The sequence below is a fragment of the Corapipo altera genome, unplaced genomic scaffold (assembly GCF_003945725.1).
Source record: "Corapipo altera isolate COAL_440 unplaced genomic scaffold, ASM394572v1 2b, whole genome shotgun sequence".
NCBI lineage: Eukaryota > Metazoa > Chordata > Aves > Passeriformes > Pipridae > Corapipo > Corapipo altera.
The window spans coordinates 31,874,404-31,893,304 of record NW_020884874.1 but is presented as its reverse complement, the minus strand read 5'-3'; the positions used below and the strand labels follow the sequence as shown (position 1 = coordinate 31,893,304).

Here is an 18,901-nt window from a genome sequence, read left to right as displayed (position 1 = left end):
CAGAAACATTTCTATTGGGAAATGTTTGTTATTTCAACCTACATTTTGAATTAAGTGATGCTTTCTTGTTTGTTTGTTTTGTCAGTATGTTTTGAGTAATAATGTATCTCTCTTTGTTCCCTGAACAAAAGAAGGAGCGGGAAGGGTTTTGTCACAGAGTTCAAATGTATTCCTTGGACACATTTTAGTGGTGTACAGATTCTTAGGGCTCAACCAGCTGTTAGACTCCATATACAAATATACTCTCTTTGTCATTGTAATGGAAGGAATCCACCATTTGTAATGAAAGCTTCCTTTATATAGTTTATGGTTTTATTAGCCTGTGAATAGGTGGACCATGAAGTTAAGTAGTAATATTATCCGTAAGCATTGCAGGGCATCCCCAGGATATTATATCACGTGTTAAATGAGTTTTATTTATTTATTACTATGGAAAGTATTGGTTTCCTTGTTTTCCATTCTATTTCCTTACTCTTTTTACTACTCCTTTTTTTCCAATAGCTAGACTTTAATCCATACCCCAGCTCATATGCAGCTAAATATGTTGTGTCAAGGGAGTGGTCAAAAGAAATTTAAGGTAAAAGAAAACTTACCTTAGTAAATGCCCATTAATATTTTTGAATTTATCTTTCTTATTCTTTATTTCTCTGAAATACTGGAATATGTATCAAATTTCTACCTATAATCTATCTTCTGTCCCGAGGCCAGGTTACTTCTTCTAACAGAGAGAGAGTGTAACAGAAGAGTCAGTATGAATAGTCTCTGTGGGAATGACCTAGGTGTTCTGGGATAGACATGAGATGTGAAAACTATTCATTAGTGCTGACAATTGTGGCTATTACATAGCATCCAAGAAAGTTGTAGATTTTGCTTGCTTTGTCCTCTTTAAGCAAATCCTCAATGAGGACAAGGAAGAGGTAAGATGAAAAATCCGTACTCCTTTTCCCTCACCATTTGTCAGTCCGTGTAAGTAGCTAAGTGTGAGGTAGGGAGTAAACTGTTTCGTCAAAGCAAGGGAAAGTTGGACCAAAATGAAGTATTAGTGATGGTTCCCAAGACACATGCCCTTTTGGACACACTCTTTTTCCAGCAAGTGTCTTCATATAAGTTCTGTGACATTCGCTATTTCATTAACTAAAAACCTGATCTGCTTAAAAAACAGAGGAAATCCCACCACAATTTTTTCTTACAGTGTGTTTTCTTTTGTAAGTCAGTTCTTGTTGGCATCACAAACAGCTTCCAGAGGATTTTCAGAGATGATATTGTAAAACAGTATTGTGAATACCCTTTCTTCCATTCCTGCAATATTCAGTAAGTGCAGAAGAGGAACAAATCTCACAAGTGCCTATTAGTTATTGTCTTTCACCTATATTTTTTGTATTGTTCAGATATCAAGATCTGGAATTCTATAGAAATGCAATGTTATACTGGGATTAATGGCAGTGTTCCGAAGTGTTACACAATTTATTAGATCAGGTAGGGAGAATATTTTTACTGAGTACTCCTATACAAAGAGCAGTACATTACCTGAGACCTAATACAAATGGTAATTCCTTGAAAGAACAGGCACAAAGAGGACTAGCCAGCCTCCAAGTAGGCAGTACAAAACTAATGAAAATGTGTGCTGAGATTAAATAGAAAACAACCACCTAAAATGATTCAAGCTTCCAGAGTCCTCTTTTGAGTTATTATCTATAAATCTTTAGAATTTTTCTGCATATTTTTATTGGCCCAGTTACAAATTCAGAAATTATGCTTCCCAAACTTTATAATAATTTGTTTGGGTTTACAACTTAATTTGGGTGTGGGAGTATGTGGTGTTGTTTCTTTGCCTGGTTAGAAAGTTGATTCCATTTGTTCTTTTATGTACTGGAGGTTGACATGTAGGGAAAAGATGGAGGAGGTTAATGAAATTTAAACATGGAGTTACGTGCATGTTTGGGCATTTAAATTCCACAGGTGTGACAAAAGGCCATAATAAGATCAGAAACAAAAATTCACAATATGAATATGACATAAAGAAGCCATCTTCACTGCTAGTATAATTTCCTAGTGGATGTCACAAACTATTTTCTTCAGATTTTTAAGAATAAGTGACTACTTTGTACACTTAAAATCTGCCAAGTGAGAATGCTTTCTATGAGACTTGCTAGCCCAAGGCTTACTCTTCTTCTCTTTGAATGGAGATGCCAATGTAGAAGGTGTTCTCAGATAATTGCACCCTCTTATGTCTTTCTTTCCTCTCCCCTCTTCTCCCCTTCTCTCTTTCCTTTTTTTCCAATCTTTTTTCTTTTATATATGTTAAGAAATGCAATCCAAAAGGTCATGCTCCAGGGTGTATTTTCAAAGCTAACTGGAAGGGAATAACTGAAATTTACACAGTGGTGACAGATTGTGTCCAAAAGTCCTGGTCCCTCCTGGAGTCCCAGGGAATGAAGAGTATAATATGATAACATGCCTTAAGATTATATCCAGTATTCTTTTCCTTCCATATCTTTTCAGGGAATTCAGCATTCCCAAGAAGACAAAAAGAGGTCAAGATTGTGTCTTGTCTTTTGTGTTAGGAAACTTTTCTTCTGTTTAATGTATTTACAGACAACATAATTTTCTCAGGCTATCTCAAAAGGTTTGATTTGGGGAATGGAGTCTAAAATGAGAAAACAGAATAATCTGGTAAACTGTGGTGTTAAGAGAATAGTCCCAGACTAAAGATCTGTCAGGACTCTTAGTTTTTAAACCAGTGTCCACATGCATACTGCTGTTGCCTGTTGGAGACAGCACACAATAACCCCTGGACTATGCCTAAGAACTCTTTGGGACTTTGCTATTTGACAAGCGTAAAAGCCACATCAGGGCCCCTTCTAACAATTTAAAACATAGACAGTGGCATTCCAGTGGCATAAGAACATTTGCTGACAGTGTTAATTTTACTAGCATAACTGTAGAAAGTAAAACCAAATAAGGTTTCAATTCTTGAAAGAAATCAATGGGACCTCAGTAGATCCAATGGGACCAATCCGTAGAATAAGAAGCCATTAGGGTACAAAGGCATTTTGACTTTTTTCATTTATTCATTCTTAATTCCTGAAAGATCACATGGTGCTGCTTGTACAGGTTGAGTTAGCTCTTCTTCCTCTTGTTGTGATATCCTATCATTCTCCCAACTTCATTAGTTGCCTTGATGATTTTTTTTTTCCTGAAAACCAAACTAGACTGATTTCTGACTATGTCTCTAATCTGTCAAACTCAAGTATGTCTAGTCAGAAAGTTAGGAGCCTGTGAAAGGAAGGATCCTTGGGCAAACTGCTGTAGACTGTCAGTGATATGCAGTTTTGACTGTACTGCTAAATGCTGGGTGCTGCCTTGGGACATAGGAAAATCTGCTGTGAGCCAGTTTAAATCCAGGGAAGCGTGAAAGCAGCATTTGCCAGCCTTGGGTAGCAAAAGCTGAGGGTACAAGTACCATGGGTTTGGGAGGTACAAAAGAGCCAGTATGGATGAATTGGTTCACAATAAGCTGGAGGTCAGCAAGCTACAAAGGGTAACCAGCAAGCTAACCAGGGCTTGGGTTAGGGCAGTTCATGGGCTGCTTGCTTTGTTCACATTTGTCATCTTTTGCTTCCATTACTGAGATCTTTTCCTTTTCTCTCCACTGGAGCATTAGTGAGGTATTAAAAGGACAGATGAAGGAAAAGGAGCAGGTTCTACTGATCTGCTTTCAAAGCATGACTGATTTATTAGTTATTTGCTGTGCAGAGGAGCACTGTAAACAGCTAATCTGATTGATTACAGGAAGTTTCTCCTCCAACCCAGTGACTGTCTATTCCTTTATATCATAAGATTCAACTGTTAGTCCAAGGGTGGTTATTGTGTCTGAACATGGAGCTCATGCAAGGCATGTCTGAGCAAGCAGGCATAGCACATATATAATACCAGGTGCTAATATGAGTGTACCACTACAGGTAACAGAATTCCCTTGCCTGTGTCCTCAGGAGGCAGATGCTGTTGCCTGCCACAGTGATCAGAGTTTTATAGGCAATAAAGTGTGTCGCTTCCATAGCCTGGAAAAAACCTTAACAACAGAGTTAACAGGAACACTGCTGAAAGGAGTACTTGCCATCATGTGTACTAGTTTTAAGCATGCTTGTTTTTCCCTCTTATATTCTGGTTTATTACTGTCAGGCTGTTTCTGGGTTCTGGCCTCTTGGCGCTGCCTTCCAATAGAAATAAGAAACATGAAAGCACATTTTAGAGGAAAACATGTAACATAATAGAAGAGAAAATAGGTCAGATTTCACTTGCTGATGCCCCTTTAAGTTAACAACTGTGGGTCAGAATACATTTTTATACAGAAGCACAGCCAGAAAATTTAAGCTCACATAGTGATGTCACATGCTGTTCATAACCTTCACTTCATGACCTTTGATGCATTGTGTGGCAAGTGATCAAAGACAAAAAAAAAAATCTTTTTTTGTTGTTGTTCTAAGGGATTTAACAGGTCAGTTTTGTGATAATACTGTGTTTATATAAACTGGGTTTTTTGATTAGCATAGTCTATGTAAAGATTTATTTTTATCCCTTAGGAAGGGAAAAGCAGGGATGTACTTTTTTGTGGTCCTAAAAGTCTGTGAAAAATGGGTACTTCACTGCAAAGTCATATCAGTGATATTTCTTTCTTAGTACTTTATAATTTTTTCTTTTCTCTTGTAAGGTCTTGATACCCATTTTAGATGCCTACTCTTTCGTAAATATTTGGGGCCTGCATTGTTACTTACGGGTTGTCTGCAACTGCACTGTTTCTATTCATAATCACGTATTGCTCATTAGAAAGCAGAATTTGCTGCTGTACTTTCCTCCAAACTGCATAAGTTCTAAATCATAAATCACTGTGGTAATTTTTCTATATTTTCTCTATTCCTATTTTATATACATAGTAGCATCTTTCTAATGGATTTTAGTAACATATTCGATGAAAAAGTACTTGGAAATATTTTCATGGTAAGAAAACCATGCACTTAAACCATCATAAACTGGCAATTCTTTCCATAGTTTTGAATAAGACGGTGTAATGTATGTGGTAGACAGGAAAGCCAGATGTGACACCAGCTTTGTATGAATTAAAAGACTATATTCTTATATATGGTTCTATGAGGAAGCCATGTGATGGATGAATAATTTGGCTTATTTAGACATTGTAATTCCATTCTGCAACAAGGGTAGAGCCCTTGAATGCTGCTCAAGGACAGTATTTCTGTTTAATTACTTTGATTGTTTATGAAGCAGAAGAGTGCCTGTAGTGTCTGTGTCACCAAAGTTTATACTTTCCTTGTTTTTTCTTTACACATTTTTTTCAGTGATTCACCTTTTTTGAATGCTATTGACCTGAAACTTTACAAAAATCCATTTCGGAATGACATAGAGATCCATTTATAAAATTATTTCATGGTACTTATATAGAAAGCTTTTTGAAGTACAGGAAGATTTCCAAAGTGGAAAAATGTGCTAGAAATGCAGAAGTGTGTTATGATAAATATAGTACTCATAGGTGGGGTTAAAGGCTGTGATACAGCTGTGTGCATTCATATTTATTTACTGCACAGAAATGAATCCCACATGGCTATTTTTGCTTCACTGACTGTAATCCCAGCAAGGCAGCCTTACAGACATCTGGCAAGGGTTTTTTATTATTATTTGGTTAAGATTTTGAGACTGAGGTGAGAAAAATCCAACTGTCACCTAGAAATGACCTCAGGGGGGTTTCACAGATTTGTCCAATGTGATTTTCACATATTACTGCAGGCTCAAATATATTTCTTGCTCTGAAGTGCTTCAGACTGTGGCTACTCACAATTTCAAAAAAAATAATGGTCTGAAATTTGTGGTGTGCTGTTTAACCTTTATTGAGTCTAGTTTTTTTCAAAATATGAAAAGTAAAGACCAGGCAAGGGACTAATTGCCCCATGTATTTTTCTGTAGCCATTGAAAGATATATCAGCTTATCCACTGTTATGTCTACAAATAATTCCTTATGCTAAGTAGCACCTCACATTCATAGCCATTGGACTCACTATCAATAGACTAATAATCCTCATGAGATTTTGAGATATACTAGAATAATTTATTTTCCAGAGGCCTTCTTATCTTAAATAAGATCAAGTCTTCATATCTTTATTTAGCTGTGGTAGTCTACCTGAAAATTATCGGCATCTTGCTGCTTTGAGGAGAAGGAGGAAAGAGTGTACAGACCAGAAAGCCCTTCCATCTGTGCTGTTTTTGTGCTACACAGTTATCCAACAGTAGTAACATGAAGCAGAAACATTTAGGGTCTCCTTTCTTTTTCATTTAAGGCAATGCATGCTGATAAAATTCTAATGAAAAGGAATCTGAGCACAAGAGCGAGTGACTTATTATGGAAATTTCCTGTGATGCATTACAATGTTGGATTTTCAATTTTTAAAAGTGGTTACAATCCTAATTGGTGAACAAAAAGGACCAATTTATCCCTTGCTGTGAGAAACATTTTTCTTATATATTATTCTCATGAAGCCTCTAATTCAGCCAAACACATTATGTAAATGGAACCTGTGAGATACTTTCTAAAATATATATCAGATTTACATTACTAGCCAGTTGTTAGATTGAGCAAGGGCCCTTGTTACACTATATGGCAAATTTTTTTTACTTTCATAATACTCCTTTCTAAAATAAATTGTGTTTGTTTCAAGCAAGGCTTCTATCAATAATTCTTGGAGTTATCCTAAATGAGTATTTACTAGTTTCATATGGACATTATGAGCATACTAGTTACATCTTCATCTTTAATGATCTCAGGAACAAGATTTTTATGCCTCTTTTAAACTAGAATTGCATTCCTTTGATACAAAATCTGCAAATGTTAGAGTGCAGTGATTGTTCCAATGCCAAATGAATTTTGATAAATTTGTAGTGCATACAGATTGAGTTTCTCCAAACCTTACGACACAGATACCATGGGCTGCAAAATTAGTAGACAGTGTAATAGCATGTGTTCTGTGGCATAGTCAGAACCCAGGTTTATATCTATCTTGTACACATTGCTTGGAGTCTGATAATGTCAAAAAGTAGCATGTTTTAAGATTAACATTGATCCTAAAGATGCAGTTTAAATGTGTACATATAGGGCTGTGCCCTTTCTGGACAATATAATTTTGATTTCAAACAGTTTTGATACATTAAGAAGAAAAATCAATTACCAGAAAATAATTTACAGTAGAAACTGATCATAGTTCATTTGCATAATAAAGTGCTATTAGTCTTGGTTTCATACAAGTTTAGACGGAAATATTAATTAACACCGTTTTCACTTCTGGCCTGGGTTCTTTAAGATGCTCCACTTTTGATGGCTTTCTCTTATGGATCTCACCCCACACATGAGATACATTTTGTATTTGAAATGAAGGTCAGAGAAATGTGAATTTAGAATCAGGGAACTTCCCCTGTAACTAGAAAAACTACTTAAGATACAGACACAATAAAAAAGAGCAATTAACCCTAGAAGTAAGATAACCATTAAAGCTATAGACAAATTTGACTATAGCTTCATTTCAGGAAGAAACCTTTCATGTGCTTTTCTAAAGGTTACATTTGACAGGTGAGCCATGGGGACTTTTGCACTGTCAGGGCTAGATAACTGCTCCTCCACCTCTATGTAATGATTTTGGGGCCATCCAGAGCTAAACTGATATAGATGAGCTTCTCATTTTGCCTTACAGCTGTCTTTTTAAAATTTTTATTTGGTACATACAGAACAGCAAGTGGGCAACTAATAAGGATTAGTAACGGGGAGGTTTTATTTAATTCAGTTTTTAAGCTGCTTTATTCAACAAAATCCTTAAAACACAGAGATTATATTTTTGGAGATACCAACACTCTGCCATGAATACTATAGTATGTGCAAAGTTAAAACATATTTTCATGGAAGATTAAATGCTTGTATATAGTATCTGAAATTATTGATTACATTTTGAAGTTGTATTCCCACATTGAGGGCTTGGTGTTTTACTGTTCCTGTCAGTTTTCAAAGCATCATCTAGCAGGTTTTATAGAAGATATATCTGTGTTGCTAAGTCTAATCTTTTATCACAAGTCTTGCTGTGTTTGATGTATTTTAATATCTGTCTCATGGAGTACCATGAATGTGTGAGAATTCCTCCCTTTGTTTTTAAAAATAATTATTTTTCCTCCTAGTTACTAAAAAAATTTAACTATGTTAAATTTCTACCTGTGTTTGCTCACGGGCAAATTCAACATTTGAATGGGTATCTCGCTATTGTGTTCAGCTTAACATCCCTCTCTTTATTTTTCCGATTTTGAGACTTGAGATCTCAAAATAGTCCTGAAGGATAAGAGATAAGCAAGCAGGATTGTCGAACGCGCATTACTTTGGAATTGACAGTTAAAATACATCCATCAGGAGTTAGCAGAAGATAAATTACATTAGAGCAAATCCATTAGGTTAATTCAGTGTGTTCCTGCAGTGAAGGCACATTTCATGTGTATGTAATATTTTCTGTATTACTCAATTTTTCTTTGACCTCCAGTGTAATGGTCCTGGGCAGGATTTTGGGATCCACTGCCTCTCATTGCTCTGACCACCACTAGAGGGAGAGTTTCTGAGTGCGGGCCAACTCAGGAATAAAACTGTTTGTCCTCACTCATTCCAAGTGTTTCCTCTCTGCATGTCCATAAGCAGTATTCTGTCAAGCTCAGGATAGCCATATTTAGTTGTCTCTGGGGCAGGTGTCTGAATTTCTATAATGGTCCACGGAGACTTAGTCAATACAGACAATGGAGCCAAGCTGGTGATTTAGCTCAGCCTAATACAGATAGCTGATGAGCTTCAGCCTCCATTAAATATATTGACTATAGCAGAAATTTCTCACTTAGCATATGGGTTGGTATTTATATACAGCACTTAAGTTTAGGTGTCTCTTTCTCAGATGAATCCCATACCTCTGAACAGAAGCTGAACTACTTTACTCATTATTACTGAGGGAATGCCCTCTATGCAGAGCTCAAATGGTGACCTTGAGAGACTGAAGGCACAGGGTGGTCTTCACAAAATCCTGTTTAGTTTTTCTAGCTGGTTACATTTCTATTTTATCCTACCTATCACCATTTGATGTTTTACCATATGTGATCTTTCCTCATCTTGCACAAAGGATTCCTGTTACTAAAGCACTTTTCTTGCTTCTTTCCAGCTTTCAGTTTCAAAGTTTCAACTTTTAGTAAAAGCTTAACTTCCATTTCCTCATATCTGATTCATTTTAGAAACCATCTCTTTTTAAAAGTGCTGCAATATACCAGGCTAAATTCTAATTTAATGTATGTGATAACCTTGAGTATTATGAATGAAAAAATTATTATTAAATTATAAGTTTGAAATGAAGCTTTTTTTGTGGAGTTCAGACCAGTTCTTGTTCATCATTTTCACTGTTTTGTTTTTAACAGGAGTCCTGTGCTTGTGTTCCAGTGCGTGCATCGCCATGTCATTTGCCTGGACTGTTTCCATTTGTACTGTGTGACTATGCTGAATGACCGTCAGTTCATCCATGATCCAGAGCTTGGCTATTCCCTCCCTTGTGTAGGTATGTTTCAGATGATTTTTTTTTTTAATTTATGTGATTTTGATTTCAGAGTAAGTTTTTTTTTAATCACTTATTAGTTTTGAGGGTATCAGTGGAATTATACTGCTTTCATAGGAGTTGTTTAATTTCTTGGAGAAAATATTTGAATATGGAAGTGGTTCTTGCTGAGCAAGCGAACTGGAGAATTAACTGGATTCCAAGGGGTGTTTCTTTTAAAATCAAATGTATACTTTCTTCACATTAGTGTTTTATAATCATGAAGTGCAAGCAGATGATACCATTGTCCTCTGGTTAAAAAAAACCAAAACACCTTCACCTCCACATTTTCACTTTCAAATTAAGTAAATTACTAACTTTCCTGGCCCAAGTATTAATAAAAAAGGGCTGCAATGGGAATTTTAAATCACCTTCCTGGTGATGAAGTTATTACTACTGATTCTCACCTCACTGAATTAAATATAGATTGCTCTGAGAAGATGGCAGGTTACATGTTTTACCTGAGTAGGAAACAAAGTTTGACTTAACTAAATGAAGGCTTAAACAGAATATGGAAGATTTATTTTGAGAATTGATTCAATTACACTGGCATGTTGGCTGCAAAATTGTCAAAAATTTTGCTGTGAAGAAATATATTCTATATATGGAATTCTTTTTTCCTGTTCCTAATTTTGAATGTGCGCATATATGTTTGTCACAAGTCCTGTATTGTGGTATGAGAATAATTTTCCAGCATATTAGAAGCTGAATAGGAGATGGGTTTGCATGGTTACCTGAATGGCTGAAAAGTAAGTTTCAAAACCCACTAGATGGGAGAAAAATTGACAAAATTTCTTAGGACAGTGGCATCTACTTAACCTGAGAACATGCCCTGAGGGTATTGAAAGTACATTAGTAAGAACTGTTTAAAATTATTTATTTTTTATTACTCCAAGAGCGAACGAGCAATGTATCTTCACATTTCACTAGAACTGCTGTTTATGTGCTGTCTTGCCAGGTCTCATTTTATTTCCCCCACAACAGTTCACTCTGCTACTGCATTTACGCACTGATGTCATACTGCACAAAACACTTTTTAATGTTGTGTAGAAAAACTTGTCATGAGAAACTGAACAATGCTCTTTCCTCGACCTTAACATTACTGTAGTACCGTGTAGACACTCAACCTCTTTCCTTGCTTCTCCAAAAGTTAATCCATTTCCTGCTCTCATGCAAATTAATAAGCTGCTTGAGTTGAATCCATCCTTTCCCCCCCCTCTTTTATTGATTTTCTTCCCTTTTCTTCTGTTAGTTCCTTAGGTTAATCAGTTATGCCAGTGGTGCAGCAGGCAGCTCACCTTTCTCCTCTCTTGTGAGCCTCCTTGCTGCTATGGCTGGTGTCAAAGAGCTTCCTCCAGTTCGGGCTTATATGTCAAACTAATGACTCTTCCACCTCTTCTGTCTGTAAACCCATTGCTAGTCATGCTGCACAAAACCTGTATTAGGATTTTTCTATATATCTTCAACTCCAGTTGTTCACTTCAGAAATTCTTTTCTCTCAGAGAGGAGACTGAGAAGTTTTCAGAAGTTTTTACCCCTGACTGGCAGTTGCAAGCCAGTCTTTTTCTCTCTTCTATTTGCTGAAGTTGAACATTATGGGAATTGAACAGTAGAAGCAGAGTAGAGGTAGGATGAGGAGAATATGCAAGAGGATGGAGCTGGAATGCTCAGGGATGTGATTTCAGTTTTTTGAATGGTGAGGAAGGCATAGGCTTGGCTTAAGGGATGCTGTAAAGGATACACAAAGTATGAATATACTTCTACTGTTCAAGTGAGAGTTCAGCTAGGGAATGGAAAACAAGCTATTGCTGCCAGTCTAGCCTCAGCTGTGTTATACTTTAAGTGTTATAATAGCTAAATATGGGAGTGCTAAAATATTGTTAATCTCAAAGCTTCAGGACTCCTCAAATCAGAAAGTTGTTTTCAAAATACTATGCCTTAAAGTAGTTTTAATTGCAGTAGTAATAATAATACATTTGCAATTTCTCATTGATTGCTACCTCCATCAGTTCTCTCTGTTGTGTTAGCAGTTCCGTATCAAAAAAGAAAAGCATTTGGAATTATTATCTTTCAAACTGCTTTGCAGAATGAGGAACCTAAGAAGGGCTTAGTGAAGTTGCAACTTCAGTGGTTCATTTCTGCAGCTACCTGAACTTAGCTTTCTCACATATAAGTAATTTGTTTGTCTCTAATATTGTTATACTTGAGTTAAGAGCTAATGACTATTTTTGTCCTTTGAAAAAGTCATGAGACTGAGTTTCATCACACCTGTGAAGAGTGTACTTCTGTTCAAGTGAGAGTTCATCAACCCTTCTTACTGTTCAAAGGTTATTAGCCTTCTTCATAGCTGTGGATCCAGCAGCTTTCATTGTCAGTTAATTCAATTAAGAAACATTCAGAACAGTATCATGTGACTTTCTTTTCCACTTATCATGATACTTCTACTGAATGGCATAAGATAACATTTTTACAGTCTACAGTTCACAATCTTCATTTTGCAACTGCAATTTGCAGTTTTTATTTACATGTGAGGATGATAAAATGCTGTTGGAGACAGCTTTCTCTGATTACCTCAGTGAAGCCTAAAATGAATTTCCCTTGCCAGGAATGAATACAATGGGGTATGCTAAGACATTTCTTTCTTATTTTGGCAGTGTGGGTTTAATGCATGTTATATCTAACAGAGCATTACTCAAAGTGAAAAGTGTTAGACCTGAGCTTTATTGAAAGGTTAGATGTTGATTTGAGCCAGCTTCTAAATGGAGTACAAAACAAAGTCATATTCAGTCTGATGAGATTTATGTTATAGTGGGTGACCAGGTGGCACAGACAGATCAAAAGAGTCTGCATTAATGCATGTATTTTTAAACATCACAGACTAATGCTGAAGTAGTATTTAAGAGGTCTTGAAGTTTGGACTTCGTAAAAATTTTTTCATCATTTTTGTGTAAGAGTGACTTTACTTAAAAACTAGCCCATTTCTTCAAGGCAAATGTGCACACATTGCCCTCGATCTATACAGGAGGGTTTGATTTTGTAATTAAGTGTATTTAAATTGTTTGCACTTCCAATTAGTTCTGTTCATTCTAGTGTTTTTCAAAAATAGAGATAACATAATGAACATAGCCTGCAGTTTCCATTAACATTTGTCTCACTGTTCCCGATTTCTATCAAGGGAATGTACCAACATAGCAAGTTTTTTATATCTTTTATTGGATCAACCTAGAGGTGAAAGCACCACACACACAGCAGAATAAAAATAAACAGCAGCTGCAACAGCAAAGGGTCACTGTGACAGACAAGATCAGTGTTTTCATCACAAGTATATAATAACTTGAGTTGGAAAGGATCTAGGGATTTCAGATAAACACTGCTTCTCAAGTAGGTTTAATTTCTTGCTTCCTGGCACAGATATGCCAGAAGATGCATTTTGTCATTGCATTCAGGTATTTTGTGTGGGTATATCCTTGCTTTGCTTTGATTCCTGTTATGGGGCCTAATTAAGCAGGAGATAATATGTGTTCAAAAGAAGGCTATCATCTCAGCTGATGAGCTATGATGTATCACCTCAATAATGTCATAGCTTCACTTTGTTCCAAAACAAAATGTGTCATTGCTGTAATTTCTGGAAGAACAACATTAATTCCTTAGTGTTTAGCTGCTAATCTAGCACCAGCCGGCACTGCTCCAGCTGAGAACAGCCAGAGCTCTGAGCACAGTAACTGGTACATTGATAGGATTAGCTGTTCAGGGGAGTGTGGCAGCAGCCTCACAATTCAAACGCACTGTATCAGCTAAGAGGAAGGACTTGTAGATAGGAGCTGGCTGAATTTCATTGGTCATTATAATAAAAAAGTAAACGTTATAGATTATACTCTCTGCCCTTGTTAAATGGCAACAAAAATCTATCCCATCTCTCTGTGTGGTGTCTTGTATTAATGAGGCTTCATGCATAGAAATTTTCATGAGTGGTGACCTCGAAGTATCTTTGAAATAATTAATAAGGTGCTTAGAGGGATAGATTTGCATATGCATGAAAGATCATTTATGGTTATTTAGTTACTATGCAGGGCAAAGAATGTTATAGCATTACCTCAAAGCAGGAATTGCATACAAATATACAATGTATTACCCCATTTAAATACATACTGTTCCTGTGAACACAGTTTCATTTTTAAAATAGCATTACAGCTTTATGAGTCTTGGTTCCCCTGGTAAAATAGGCTTCCACAGATCTTTGGTAGAAGAAAAGTTGGTGACGCCAAGAAAAGGCAAGGTTTTACACTGCTGTAGGCACTTTACAAAAATGTCTTTGCATTACTTTATTTCTTATGAGTAATCATATGCATGATATATTTCAAAGGAATCCGGATAAAAGATGCAGTTCTCCTGATGACTGTAAAACACTATTGTATCTGGAAGTAATCTGATTTTACCACATAGATATATAAATAAATAAATAGATTTACCCTAGTTTGTATATGGAACTGCTAATAAAAAAGACTAAATCTTTAAAGTATAATAAATTGCCTCAAGAACCATGTTCCATTCAAAGAAAGCTTCTAGGGTTAGATTAAATTTTTTATCCACATTACATACTATTTATACAATAACAGTGCATCAATGCAGTCGTGAATCGCTGAATCATCTTTCAAAATCATAGTACCCCTTAAGAAAAGGGGAGAATAAACAGTTAGCTTAGGCAAAGTTTGCAACTAAAAGGGAGCAGGAAAACTGTGTTTGATTTGATCACACCAGATAGTGTGTTTGAATCTTTTCTGTTGCAGATAAAAGCTCTATTAAATTTCAGGGGGGTATGTGCAAGAGATTTTAAAGTGAAGGTCAGTGTTCTATGAACAGAACCTTCTCAAGAATGTAATGAAGAAACAGGCATAGTTTAGTGGGTCCTAAAATGGAAGAGTGCTCCAATTGGTACAAGAAATGAGTTGCCTGGTGTGAAGCTTTGATATGTCAACAGTTTTTGAAATCTGTGTTCTCCAATAATCCTGCTTAAAAACATTTGAGTTACCTTAGGAAATCAGAAAATGCAGGAAATGGCAGTGATTAATAGAGAAATAAAATAAAAGGAATTGAAAAGCACACATATTTGCAGCTTTAGAATTTTCTTCCAAGTGCTCCTTAAGTTTAATATTTAGGGATTGTTAAATTCTTGACAGCTATAAACTTTTTGCATTATTTTGTTGGTATGAAATATTTGAGTGTACAGAAACAGACTTTGATGGAGAAGAGAACTAAAAGCATATAGATAAACCAGATTTTTACTCTCAAGGATTAATTGAATTTGCAGAAGTTTTGTGAAGTAGTTTCCTGAAGAATTTTTTGTGGTCTTCTACATTCTCCTCTCACTGTGGTTCTAAAATAAACATGAACTAACAGAGTATCAAGTGGTTTTTCGTGTTCCTTTACTGGCACAAGCTCATGAGACTAGCTCAAAGGACATGGTTAGAAGTCACAGCAACTCCTTCATTTCCATTTTCAGTGTTGACTGAAGTTCAAGCAGTGACATCTGAGGTTTGCTCCCTCAAGTGTTTGTGCTGTTTCTGTGTCAGCAGATACCCATCTCCTTATCTCAACAGCCTCCAAATCTATAGAACAAGCAGAGCTTTATCCCAAGGTATATTTGAAGCAGGCATTGGATTCTTCTCTGGAAACAACTACAGTGTAATACTTAGAGAAAACTGAGTGGCCGTAATTAAATTCAGCATAAAATGTCTTCCCATAGGTGTTTTTCTCCTTTATCTCTCACTAGTTCTTCTATTGCAATATATTTCATTTGTAAATTACATAGAGATGACAGTGCACATAGGCCTAATCTGGTTAGCAGTAATGAAGGACAAGAGATAATGAAAAAATCATTCTTAGAAATTAATTGGCTTTAAGAGGAACTAGAAATGAACTTTCAAAGCAGACTTCTTGTCCTATAAAATAAGATGGCCAGTGTCAACATAAAATAAACATGCTGGAGCAGTAGCAAAAGTGTGTGCAAAGGGGTCTATCTGTCTTTCGTTATTTCTATATCCAGCTGAAGCAGAGGTGAATTTTTGTCTCAGCTAGAATCAATGAAAGCTGTGACTTTGCCTTTGGAAATGAAAAGTGTTCTGACTGAAAGCACTTCCACTCATACTGGTTCATCTTACAATGATCGTTTGATGTGCATATACGTTTGAAAAGTCACTTCTAAGCTACCACCTGGTTGAGAAAAATGATCACATACATGAACAATAAAATCAAGGAATGGAGTTTTATTATGTTAGTATTATTTACACTGAACTGCTTGAATGGGTTTTTAATTCAAGCTATTTTCTAATTCATCTTATGTAAGTACTGCTATAGCAAGTACAATGATTTTGACTGTATCTCCTTAAAGTGTGTCTTCTCCAGAAAAAAATATATTTTTTAAGAAAGAAATGTCAGCTTCTGAACAAGAAACTTTTGTGTTCATTCATGGATGCAGATTAACTTTGAACCAGGACCGCATTCAATTGTCCCTGGATGGTGCTCTAAGTCCTGAATGGCCTTGCTTGGTGCTCCCATTCTAGTCCATAGATAGTTAATATTAATGAGGACATCTCTGGGTGAAAAATTGGAATAATTGAGAGAAATAGAAGAAAGGAATAATATTCAGGAAATAGGGAAAAAAGGAGTCATGAAGGGAAAGAACTGAGAGAGAGGCTGAAGAAGCCGTGAATTAAGGAGAAGCATTGGTAACTGTTCAAGGCATGAAAGAAAAAAGATCTAAAGAGGGAGGGTAGTCAAAATGAGTAAATAATGCCTCCAGCTTCTCTTACTTTTTTGCAAAGCTAGGACTTTAGCTTTACATTACAGTAGTTTGGTAGTTTATATGTGGACTCTTCTTCCACAGGCTGGAGACACCTGAGTTTGCCCTAAAAATGTCCAACAGACTGAAGATGTTGATCTTTACAGCTGGAATGTGCTTGAGGTGTTTATCTTACACTTTTGCAGCATGAAGGGAAACTGACCTTTCATGCTTGGATAATTAGAGATTTCCTAATGGATCAGTTTTTATCTAAGCAGAGGGTTTCTTTCAGTATAGTGCCATCTCTGAGGTGGGCTGTGCAAGCGTCAGCCTTTATAAGAAATCATTGCTGTCTACTAACTTATATACTCCATAAATAACCTGCTGGGACCAACTGTGGCACATTCAGCATGTGTTTAGTCTCTGAAACCTAGTGATTAATATTCCCTGAGTCACTTTCTGAGCCTTGGTCTCCCACATGGCAGAATGTAGAGCTGCTGCCAGATCACAGAACCAGCTAAGGACATTTCCCTTCAACAAGAAGTTGGCTTTAATTAAATTTCTGTGTCTGAGAAGTGAAAATCTAATTTTCTTTTTGACATTTTCTATATTACTACTTAGACAAAATTATGAAAATAATTAATCCCTGTGAAGCAGACATCAGCATTTTAAGGGGTACAAAAATATTGCATATAAATAATAGTACTAATCACCAATCTGTTATAATTTATTGATTCAAGTTCTTATTAAAACTCCTCAATCAGATTTGTTCTTGATATAGCAGATGTGTCAAATGATTGCACAATGTAGGTGCAAGCAAAGGTTATAAAAAGTAACATGGTTCAAACTGCATTTCAATAAGTCCTTTCTCCCTAGAAATTTATTTCAAGACAACAAATAAATAGGGGGGTAAAGGAGATAAGGTGTGCAATTTAGGAAAGAGATTTTCATTCCATATCTGGGTCAAATACACTCCAATATATCGGTGAATGAAACTGGTGGTAGATGAAAGGTTTATATGCAATAATAATATTCCCATTCTGGCCTATGGGGAATCCATGTTCACATTAAAAAAACCCATCATGTCACCTACTGTCATCTGGTAGCCTTGTTTCCTTCCCTTCTTATAAGCATGGAAATTATTAACTATAATTAACTATGGCTTATAGAGACTTGCCCCCATATGATGACAGAGTAGGCTTATTTGGAAGTAAGTCTAGATTATTTAAAATAGAAAATATATGTGGTTAAGCAGATAGGGAGTTTTAATATGCTCTTGTAAAGGACTTATTTAGAGGCTTACACTTTGCTTTTTTTGCTTTGATGCCTGATAAATTTGGGCTAGTTAGAAATGTTTATGTTTCATTTTCCAGTTTTAAAATCAATGTAGCCTCATTATTTCAATGACATTAACAAGAAAATAAGGTCTGCTAGAACAATTTAATATCCCTATATTTACTGCAATATTTTATGTTTTGACCTTTAAATATCTGTAAGGAAATTAACATTGGAGTTTGCAGAGTTTAGGTGACAGAATAAGGGATACCTTCTAAAAAGGGACTTTCCTAGTACACGATTCAGCCTGATTCATAGCCAATGTGGGGAATAAAAGGCAGATGAGATACAGTTAGAGAGAATGACAGTTAGTTGAGAATGACAGTAGAACTTATATTTTGCTTATACGTTTTTTAAATGGCTTGAAAATGAGGGTGAATGAGATTCTCTTATAAGAGCATTTCTTAAATGCTTATGGAAGTGAAATTTTACCAGACCTTTGCTAGTCATGTCCTTCAATAACAATTTGAGTTTGGACAACGTTCACACATTCTCTTTCAATACTTTTATGTACCTTGCTTACTGCAAATGCTCATGGATAAATTTCAACACTAAATAATAACTTGTAATACAACAACATTCATAAGATTATATAATATGTGGAATGTTAAGCCTTAGGTTCCTTTGAACAGGCCTAGACTGACGCACTAAGATACATCCTATAGTCTTATTTATTTGTAACAGAGATCAGAATGCTATGAAACAATTATATTTGAAATTGATACCATCTAGCAGCATCCTAGTGTGTGTGCAGTCACCCACTATCTGCCTGTCAGTACTTGTTTTCTTTTCTTCTCTGTTCCCCTTTGCCCTAGATGTCTCTTTTTAAACCTCATAAAAAATGAGGCACTGCTCTAAAAGCAATGACCTGGCAAAGTGAGTAGTTCTGGCCATTTGGTGCACACCTCAGCTACTCCAGTGGTTCACACTGCATGAGACACCAGTGCTTCAAGAATGTTTTTACTGTTAGGCTTTCACAGAAATAGCTAAAATATCCAGAGCAGAATTTTGTTGTATTGACACCAAATTGTAAATCTGAATAAATTCTCACCTCTATTTAAGATATTTGGTTGTGATTGTGAATTCACATGATGCCTTAAGCCCCTAATGTTTTTTTATTTTTCTA

The 18,901-nt window shown here is 35.9% G+C and overlaps 1 protein-coding gene across 4 annotated transcripts in view; it reads left to right on the top strand.

Annotated features, from left to right (window-relative positions):
• The window catches only part of PRKN (parkin RBR E3 ubiquitin protein ligase), a 704,427-nt gene that overhangs the window by 415,176 nt on the left and 270,350 nt on the right, over positions 1 to 18,901 (top strand). For all 4 annotated transcript variants that reach the window (XM_027634131.1, XM_027634133.1, XM_027634130.1 and 1 more), the window contains exon 7: positions 9,490 to 9,626. In XM_027634131.1, the coding sequence (XP_027489932.1) occupies positions 9,490 to 9,626 (137 nt within the window). The remainder of the gene's footprint in view (positions 1 to 9,489; positions 9,627 to 18,901) is intronic.